The sequence below is a fragment of the Cygnus atratus genome, chromosome 8 (genome assembly GCF_013377495.2).
Source record: "Cygnus atratus isolate AKBS03 ecotype Queensland, Australia chromosome 8, CAtr_DNAZoo_HiC_assembly, whole genome shotgun sequence".
Taxonomy (NCBI): domain Eukaryota; kingdom Metazoa; phylum Chordata; class Aves; order Anseriformes; family Anatidae; genus Cygnus; species Cygnus atratus.
This window is the reverse complement of record NC_066369.1, coordinates 11452520-11462243: the sequence shown is the minus strand read 5'-3', so window position 1 is coordinate 11462243 and position 9724 is coordinate 11452520. Positions and strand designations below refer to the sequence as shown.

Sequence of the window (9724 nt, the reverse complement as noted above, 5' to 3'; positions counted from 1 at the left end):
GAGTAGTTTCTTAGTGTCCATTCGTAATAGCATCTCATTCCCAGTCCAGTGCCTTTGCTCCTTATCTCTGCTACTCCCCTCTCTGTGCCATCTCAGCATTTATGCTGTTTTTCTAGCTGGCTCTACCACTTCCACACCTGTCTTGCTTATCCACTACTTCCTTCCACAACTCTAATACGTTTACAGCTTGTTCACCCTCTTATTGTACTGAGATGGCATTTAAAACACATACCCCATCTCCCTGTGATTTCTATGCTTGGCATCTGAGTCTCCTGGCTCCTCATATGCAGTACCCCTACAGCCTGAACAAGCCAAACTGCCCAGCAAGGCAGTTGCCCAGGGCTGCTGCTTCTGTCAGTCCCCAGCCCAGGACAGTCTGTGTGGTTATAAAGCTCTGCAAGGACAGCAGCAGCTGCCTGGATTTGGCATGAGTCTGCAGTTTGACCCAGTCTCAGCTCGGAAGAGCAGGCAGTGAAACTGTCAGGAATTACATCTGCTACAGACAGCCCCTGCCAACTCCTCTAAGTAAATTCTATTTTGAAATCATCATATATCAGTAATACTGAAGTACATTTTAAAATGATGTTTCCTTCTGTAAGGTTTTTGAATGTAATACCTCCTGAAGGTAAAACGACAAGTTTCTGACAGCTCTGTGTATGTCAAAGAGAAAAGATCCTGCTGGAACAAGGGTTCTTTGGAACTGAGGATGCTCTTAGCTTTCATTTGCCTTTTCTGCAACTTTGCAGAAATGTTACATATTTGAAAAAAATATGCCTGACTTCTGCAGATAGGAGTGCAAATAGAGTGATGTGGGCCCTGGCACAGTACCATGTGTCTCTGAAAGTCTTAATTCTCAGGCTCTGTTGTTTCTTTCAGACATTACTTGCAGGTGATTGTCCTTGATGTGCCAAGGAACCTTGGTCTGGGTGGATCATTTTACAGGGAGTTAGAAATGTAGCCTGAGAAGCGTTTGGAGAAGGGATCGTCTGCAGCTAACTGTGCAGTATCACACCATTTTGCTCTAGGTTGGGAAACAGGGGCTTACCCTAGCATCAAAATTAAAAAACAGAACCAGACTTAGAGAAGTAAATACACAGCTCATGTTCATCAGTAGAAGGTTACAGAGCTGTTCCACTTCCCAGAGCTAGCTTTCCATGGCTGGATCACAACTGAGATCTATTACAGACAAACAAGCAGCAGCTGAGGGCATTCTGCAGCCCTCTCCTGAGAGGGTTACAGTGGCAGAATGAGCTGGATGGGAGGTTACACCTGAAGCTCAGATGCTGTGTGATGAGTTCAAGGATGAGGGTTTTTTCCCCTTTCACCTGTAAGGGAGCTGGTTTGCTGAGTGTCCTTGCTGTAAGAAGGCCAGCAAATACTTGTGAGAATTATGGGAACACTGTGCTGAGAAGGGGACACTAGGGAGATGAAAGGGATGATAAAATACAGAATTAGGTGGTACGTAGTGGAAGTGCGCTCCTTGTCCCTTGCAGAAGTGTTAAGCCAGTACCTGCTGGCCATCCCTGGGACACAGTTGCATTTAACAGAAGCATTACAAATGGTAGGTGCCAAGTGTGTGTCTTACCAGCAGGCACAGAAAGACTGGAAAAAATGAGTGAAAATACAAGAGTGAACGACTGGCTGGGCTGCTCCTGCTAGGCATGTGTGATGAGAAACTACTGGGTGGGCGATTAAGAGAAAGGGCCATAAAGTGCCTTCTGTCTTGGTGATAACCGAGTGCATAGCATTTCTTTCAGCCCCATATCCTTCAAGGGAAAGGCTTACAGTATGTGTAGGTCCCTGGCTATTTCAAGTAGCTTTTGGCAGATTTTATAAGAATTTTGAGGACTTCCTGTGTGTAGAGTTTAGCAAGATTGCTGCAGTGGGCAAAAGTATCACTGTTTGGTTTTGTTTTTTTTTTGAGTATTGCTGTTCTCAAGGCTCTCAGCTGGCTTCGTGCTGGATTCCCACTTCTCAGCTCAGTGGGAGTTGGCTAAATGGATCACCTCATATTTTCAGACAGTCCTACTGGAAGCAGATGCGCACAAGCTCAGATCTTGTCCTGCCTCACCACCCAGTGGAAGCAAGCAGCAGCACAGCCTGCCTTCCCTCTGCACAGCTGAAAAGTGCCAAACCATAAATGCTGCCCTTTCCTTCTTTTCCTCCTATTTTAGTACTAGGGCTAAACACCTTGTTTGCCTGTGTGTGTATGTATATGTGCACAGGTGCTGATTGTGAAATCCTATATCCAAGAGTACGCCACGGACAGGACCCATCTCTCTGTCCCTTGTTGCCGGAGAGCCAGGCTGGCAGCACCTACCAAATTCCCTGCGTGTTAAGTCCCTTCCCGCTCCCCCAGTTGTTGGGCTCCCATCCCTGCCTGCCTGGCGTTGTCACCCCATCACCCATTCACACTGAGGGAGAGGGATCCCTTCTGTACCACCTGACTGCTCCCATCTTCCCAGGACACAGCACACGGAGATGGGCTGTAAGGAGGAACGTGCCCCTGTGCAAGCACTTCTGCCTTGGCTGTGTTTTACCACCCAGCTGTAGGACTTGCCTTTCTTTAAAAAAAAATCTGCCACTTGCAGCCAAGAGCGCAGAAGGGAAATCCCAAAGAGTCTGAGTGTAAGGACAGAGCCACAGGAAACCAATACCTCTGATAAGTCCCTCCTGTGGGGCAGCTTGTGCCTGCCCCTTTTATCCCGGTGTGGGGCTTTCTGCACCTTAATTCCCTATAACTAATGTCGTGAGAGACGGGTCGTCAGTTTGGGGATGGGGGTGTTTAAACACAGCAGGAGGGACCGGGCCTTAGGGTGTCAAGGTCAGGTGAAAGGGAACGGATGACAACCCTCTTCCCTCAATCCCCTGCTCACACAGGCACGAGCCCTGCTCCTCGTGCTCCATATTTTTCCCTTCCCAAAACAAGCAGAAGCTTCTTCCATGTACAATCTACTTTATATTACAGGTCTGGCTGCCTCCCCTCCTGCCTCCAGGCCAGTACCTGCTGGTTGGCTGCCCGTAGATCAGCCTTCTTGCTCCTCTCCGAGCAGGATTGACCATGGGCTGTGGCAACCTTTTCTGGGACAACTCTTAGAGCATGGGTGAGTCCTTCTTGTCTTTCACACCTTCTGGGAGTTTTGTGGTGTCTGTGGTGAGGCCGCTCACTCCCGGAGGGCTGTGGGTAGCTGGAGAGATCAGATTCATGGGGTCCAAAGGCAGGGGCAAGATGAAGGCAGCAGGTTTCTCTGCAGCAAGGGAGTGCAGGGCATGAAGGTAACGGAGCTGAGCAGCAGCAGGGGCACTCGACAGGATCTCAGCTGCCATGCGCAGGGACTCAGAAGCAGCCTTTTCCCCCTCAGCAGCAATCACCTAAATAAAAATAAAGATTTTTGTGAGGGGGGAACAAAGGGGGCACGGACTGTTTATTGCAGAGGGAGGTCACCACTGTGAAACTCCCAGGGTCCATCTGATTGTAACATTCCTGCTGTCTAAAGATCGTGCTCCCAGGAGTTTGTAATCTTGTGTCGAACTTGTTTTTACCAAAGCTATGTGCACTACTAGGCCCACTGGTACTCAAAAGTGGACATACCCATCCTGCAAAAGCATGGGAGAGGGCAGCCCACAGGCTAAGCTTGTGGGAGAGGTGCTGAACACCAACCTTACCCAGACTCTTGAGCAGCTTAGTGCAAGAGATGGAAGCCAGGCTGGGCTGAGGAAGGTGAGGGGTACATGAGAATGGGGACAACTTGGCTGGGTCCCTAAGGGAGAAGGAAACGCGGAGGAGGAGGAGATTCCTACAAGCATTGTGGGCCAGGGATAACCCCAGATCTCTTGTGTCTCTTTCTGTCCTACCCGTAGGCTAGGTACCAGATCTGGGACTCCACTGGGTGGGCCCACACTCTTGCTCCAGCTCCCCTTGCTAGACATAGCTCTTGAATGGGATCTAGAGATCTTGAACAGACCTTCCCCGAGCTGTACCCTAGTGTGGCATGTTCCATGGGCCTCAAACCAGGGATGGGAAAGGAAGGAGGGATGCTTTGGAAGGAGTTAAGAGGTCTTCAGGGTTGGCTTACCCGCACTTTGGCCTGCCTCTGGGCCTCTGCTTCCACTGCCAGGGACTGCCGGACTTCAGCAGGCAGCTGCACGTTGTTGCTGTGGTGGTAAGGGACAGGGATGAGCTGGGCTCTAGGCTCGCCTGGCAGCCCCGGACAGCCAGTCGGGGGCTTGGGATGTCATCTATCAGCCCCTGCAGAGCTGTTCACCAACATCCTTTGTTCCCTGGGTGTCCCTCTTTGGCTGTCTCTCTTTAGCCTCCTACCTCCGTTCCCATCCTATGTTTCCAGTCTGGTTTTTAAAGTTTCAGGCTGGAATCCCAACCAGTGCTAAGACCCTGAGGCCTTTGATCTAGAGGCTTGGTGCTTGCTGTGACTCTTGGGCTACCAGAACTGGGTGCAAATTCTGCCTGCAGCAGCGGTGAAGTGGTGATGAGATCCTAGCTATGGATCCTGCCCTGCCTGACAGTGCAGGAGCAAGCACCATCTTTGCACATGGAAGTTTTACATGAGGCAGAGGCTGCAAGGGGAAGGGAGAACAGAAAGGTGATGGGTGAGGCTCTCCCTGCTGCAGAATGGCTGCAGGGAAAGAGCCAGAGCTAAAGAAGAAAGGTGAGCAGGGCAAGATGGGTACTTGCAAAAGGCCAGGGAAGCCTCCTCCACCAGCATTTCCTACCTACATTTCTGTTCTCTCCACTTTGATGCCCCAGAGGCCTGTGACCGCGTCCAAAGCCACCTGTGAAGAGGAGGATATTTCTGAGCACAGGGAGAACAGTGGCCCTTGTCCAGACTCCTCAAAGTGAGTTAGTGCAGGGATGTTAATTCAAGATATTCATTAGATTGTGTGTGCTATTGCGTGAGGATCCTCAGAAATAAAATTATTTCCCTCACTTCTGATCTGTATTTGCCCTGGGGTTTTAGCAAGATTTAACTAGTCCTTTCTGTGTGGAAGCAAATCAGTTCCATAGGAAACACTCAGCTCCTGACTGGTATCATCATGTCTGTGTGGCATGGCCACAGAGAACTGCTGCTGGAGATCCCCTGTTTTCAGAGTTTACAGCATCTCACTGAGGCAGCAGAAGACAGTTCCCATGAGCATTTCCTCTCTGGGGTAAGTACTGAAGCTCGGATACCGCAAAGCACTGATGAAGGTGATCAAAAGGTTCCTTCTTGCCCCTCACACCGTAATGTTTGCTACTACACACGCACGCCTATGGGACCCACTCTGTAAATTCTTCCCCTAAAATGATTTTTAAAATAAAAATAATTTTTAAAAACTCCCATTTTTCTGTGAAGAAGACACATTGTTATTACACCCTTCTGGAAAATAATGTCTGTGATTTAGGACTGATCATGCTCTGAGCTTCCTAGTGGAGCCTGAATTCAGCCCTTGCTCTGCCCTCTCCCCCCTGCTGAAGCACCTTTATCTCCTGGCTGATGCTCTTTCTCTCCAAGAGAAGTTCAGAGAAGGCTCGATGTGCCAGGAGGCGCTTCGTGGTGGTCTGCACCAGCAGCTGGATGGCACTGGAGATGCTGGTCAGGGTGGTGAGGAGAAGAGAGGCATTCTCCAAACGGTAGTAGCAGACGGCATCTATCTCCAAGGTAACCATGTCTTTAGTCACCACCTAAAAAGATGTTAGGGGAGATGGAGCTGGTTCTGACAGCTTTAAGGTAGCAGAGAAAAGTGCATGACTCTGGGAATGAGGGAGACTAGCTGGATGGTTAAATCTTTGTCATTTCCACCTCTACTACTTTCTGACCTTGGGGAAACTACATAACCTCCAGATCTCAGTTCCCTGCGGAGCATCACCGTGTCTACCTCTCCAGTTTGGTTGCTGAGTTAGGGACCGTGAGCAGGTGAACGTCCCACTCTGTGATTCCCTGCCCACTGCTGCCTAGTCCAGTCGTGTTCCATGGTGTGTGCTCAGTGCTGCTCAGTACCATCACCAGAAGGATTTGCTGTACACCATGGGTACTAGATAATGGCAGCAGCACAGAGAACAGTTCCTAGAAGGAAAAGAGGGGCTATTAGGGCTTTAACCTGGGGGACTGTGGCTAGGGAGGTTGCTTCCAGGGTTAGCGGCGAGGATTCAGCCCTTTCTCCTTCTCAGGCTTGTACAGGAGCAGAGTAGCCTCATTGAGGAACACCCCTGTAAGACTGTAAAGTCTGTGCTTCTGTCCCTGCTGTATGTACCCCTCAGTGTGGTGGGTTAAAAAAAAAGGTCCAATAGCTTTGGCCCAGCCACTTCCTATTGGTATATGTTACCACTAAAGCTTGTCAAATTGAATGGGATTGAATCTCTAAATTTGTAACGCAGTGGTTTTAAAACATAAGACAAATAATATGGTGAATTTTTGGCTTGCCATTTTCTGAAGTGTTAGGGTTACTTTGAGACACTCTTTCAAACTTTTCCATGCAGCCATGAAGGCTGGAAGCATAGCAGCAGGGAGGCAAAGGGGACTTATTCACTCACTGGATTCCAGGAGCTAGGGCTTTGCAAAGAAGGCCTGGTGTAAGATCTGCAGTGAGATCCGAAGCACTAGCAGTGCTAAGCAGAACCTTATGGCCAATGGATTGGTCCTTCGTGACCTGGCTCCAGGATCACTATCTTAAGTCATCACTTTCTTAATATCAATGCAAAATTGGAACTGTCACAATGATAAAGAGACCCAAGAATTAACATAGAAGGGGTGACAGTCATACCTGGTGGAAGGGGATCTCTAGGGTTTTCAGGCGAAGGTCCACCTTGTGATACGTGTCCAGGCAGGGGAGAAAAAAGAAAAGGCCTGTGGAGGAAAAGAACGGCAGCTGGTGATCATCAGAACCACAGAAATTGCCTCCCCTACTCTGGGGAGCTGGGGAAGGGTCAGCATGCAGAACTACAAAAGAACAGCAATATATGGGCTCCAATTGTGAGGCTGCTTCTGTATTGGGAAAAGCTGTTAGAAACTACTGAACCCGAGAAGAAGGACCAAAGACATGCTGTCTACTGTCCGGCTGTAACTGCTTGGAAGGCACAGCAAGTGAGCTTTGGTAAAGCATGGTTTAGAGGAGTGACATGGCTGGGGGCAGCTCAATGAGCATCTTACCAGGCCCTCTGGCTCTGCCAGGAAGGAGACGCCCAAGGCGGAAAACGATGGCTCTCTCGTACTCCCGCACTACCTGCAGAGGGAGACAAAAGCTAGGCTGCACGGGAAGGCAAAGGACCGGCAAAAGAAGCCTCAACGGTCTCTGTGTGGGAAGACCTGTGCTCTGGTAAAGCCCTACAAAGGGAGGGTTTCAGCAGGCTGAGAGCTGGTGGAGTCTCCTGTCACTAAGTCCCTTTACCCCAGCGGAGAGCCTGGCCCAAAACTGCTGGCTGGCTCATGCACAAGCAGTGGAGGAGCAGCCTGAGATTTGGTAGGAGCAGTCAGCCCATGCTAGAGCATCACAGGATTTCCCAGGGTGAGGCCAGCATTCTGCTTCCTTATAGGCTGGCTGAACTTGAACACCCTGAGCTGAAATTTTCCATTTCCTGAGAAGCAGTAATAAAAATATGTCTATTGTTGCCATGCTATAAATCTGAGAAAACTGGAGGAAGAGGGGAAATCTGTTATTAACTGGGAGATCAATCTCTCTAAATTTGTAATGCAAAACCTATTTACCCTGCTGCTGCAATGCAGCCATCTCTGAACTGGGTAGGCTGAAGGTTACATTTAAAAGTGAACAATTTGTTTAAAAAAGGGAACTTAAGCCAAAGCTTTGTGCCAATATGTACCAGTGGGGTACATCCACACCAGACACTGAATACCACATAAGTAAAGAGGCACTGTGCCTGTTCTCACCTTCATGCAGAACCAGACAGAAATGGGGAAGGTCATTACGATGAACAGGAAAGACAAGATAGTCAGAAGCCACTCGCAGATGCCAAGACCTGGTGACTTTATACCTAGGGAGAAATCAAATCCAACATGGCTGTGTTAGGAGAGGACAGTTCCCAAAATACTGATGGCCTGGCAGCTGCCTGCACAGATAAATGTCAGTGTTGTCCTTTGCCTAGACCTGGCATGTGTGAACCATTTGGCGCTCTCTGGTTCTGTGTTTAAAAAACAGTCCCTGTCTCAGGGGGCCAAGAGCTGCCAGGACAGACTGACAATTTTTGTCTCTGCATTACTGGCAGAAATGGAGCCATGCTTCCCCATGGTGCCTTTACTAGAGAGCGCTCTTCAGCTTGAAGACCTGTGGCTACCAAGCGGTGTTGGAAGGCTCAGAATGGGCAACTTGCTGGCTGAGCTGGGATCCCAGAAGCGTATTTGGAAAGATAAGCTAATGACAAAGAGAAGGATTGCAAATAAGAGGTAGCTTTCAACACACACAGCCTGTAAGTACCCCTCTCCATCAGGGGCATCCAAAAAATCCTGAAGACAATTTTAGTCCCATTCCAGAGAAGAGGAGCTGCTCTCGAGGGTTATCTAGAAGGGAGCTATGAGTTCATGGCCCTAAGAACTCTGCTGTAAAGCTAACTGTGTCCACCTAAAGAAGGGCAAGCAAGAAAATTATGAGCATGAATAGAACTGGGGATTAGTGAGCTGAAGCAAAATGGATTCTGGGGATGTAACTGCTAGTTGCAAAGTTCATTGCTTTGCTAGACAGTGCTGATCTTCCTGTAGGGACTGCAGAAGTTGGCTGGGAGGCTGGCTGGCTATCCATCCTAAGGATAACTACACATCCGTGCAAGGTGAGCATGAAAACACTCACTGTGCAGAAAGCAAAGTCACACTGTGACCCACACAGTTTTCTGTCCCTTCCCTTCTATAAGCCATACCTTCTTCATGACGCTCGCTGTCCAGCAACATCATTGCCTCCATTTCTTCATCAGATATCACATCATCCACGTCCACCACGGTGGATGTGTGCACCCGACCATCAGTCCCTGCGATGCTCTTGATCTCCTTTGTTTTCTCCTGTTTTACATCTCCTGTTTCTTTGTTGGCTTCTCTGCTGCTCTCCCTCTTCTCTCGTTTCTTCTGTGTAGCCAGGGGCTCTCTGTTTCTCTTACGAGACTCCCTGGAAGAGCTCCGAGACCTCTTATCCATCCTCATCTGATTCTCTGTATCGAGGAGCATGCAGCTTCCTGTGGGAGTAGGTTGAATTTGTGCTTGAATTTATTGCTGCAGGCAGGAAATCCAGGCAGGGGAGGAAAGAAGGGGAGGTGTCAGATCAAGGAGGCTTGTTCCAAGTTTATCACAGGCTTGTCAGACATAATGGGCAGTGAAGTGAACAAGCTGTTTCCCAGCTGCTCTGCTCTCATCTCACACTGCTGTGGAGATGGGAAGGAAAGTTAGACCTGGACAAGGTGGCCTCCAGGGGGACTTTCTGTTTGTATCTTCCTGCCCTTGGAAATCAAATATGATCAAAAGCCCTCATGATTTTTAGTAGATGGTTTTTACAAAGTTGTTGAAAAGCAACCTAAAAGTAACTGGCAGATATTAGGCTCTGAAGACCTCGGATGGGGAGAGTGACTGGTACAATAAACACCAGGGTAAAAAAAAAAAAAAAACCATACTAGTGAGATCTGTGGCTTATCTGAGTGTTTGGAAGGGCTGTTGCTGAGAACAGCGAGGTGAATAGCATCTCATGCTATTAGGTCTGTTCCTTAAAAAACCTGGCTGTCACAGTGGTGGGATAT

At 48.9% G+C, this 9724-nt stretch overlaps 1 protein-coding gene across 1 annotated transcript; it reads right to left on the bottom strand.

Annotated features, from left to right (window-relative positions):
* Window positions 1-3093: 3093 nt before the first annotated feature.
* Window positions 3094-9137, bottom strand: NPHS2 (NPHS2 stomatin family member, podocin). The gene is made up of 8 exons (XM_035537830.1): window positions 8861-9137; window positions 7881-7984; window positions 7146-7218; window positions 6760-6842; window positions 5477-5680; window positions 4736-4791; window positions 4077-4155; window positions 3094-3372 (listed from the first exon to the last, which is right to left on the bottom strand). The coding sequence occupies exons 1-8, from the start codon at window positions 9135-9137 to the stop codon at window positions 3094-3096; spliced, it is 1155 nt and encodes a 384-aa protein (XP_035393723.1).
* Between the last annotated feature and the right edge of the window lie 587 nt (window positions 9138-9724).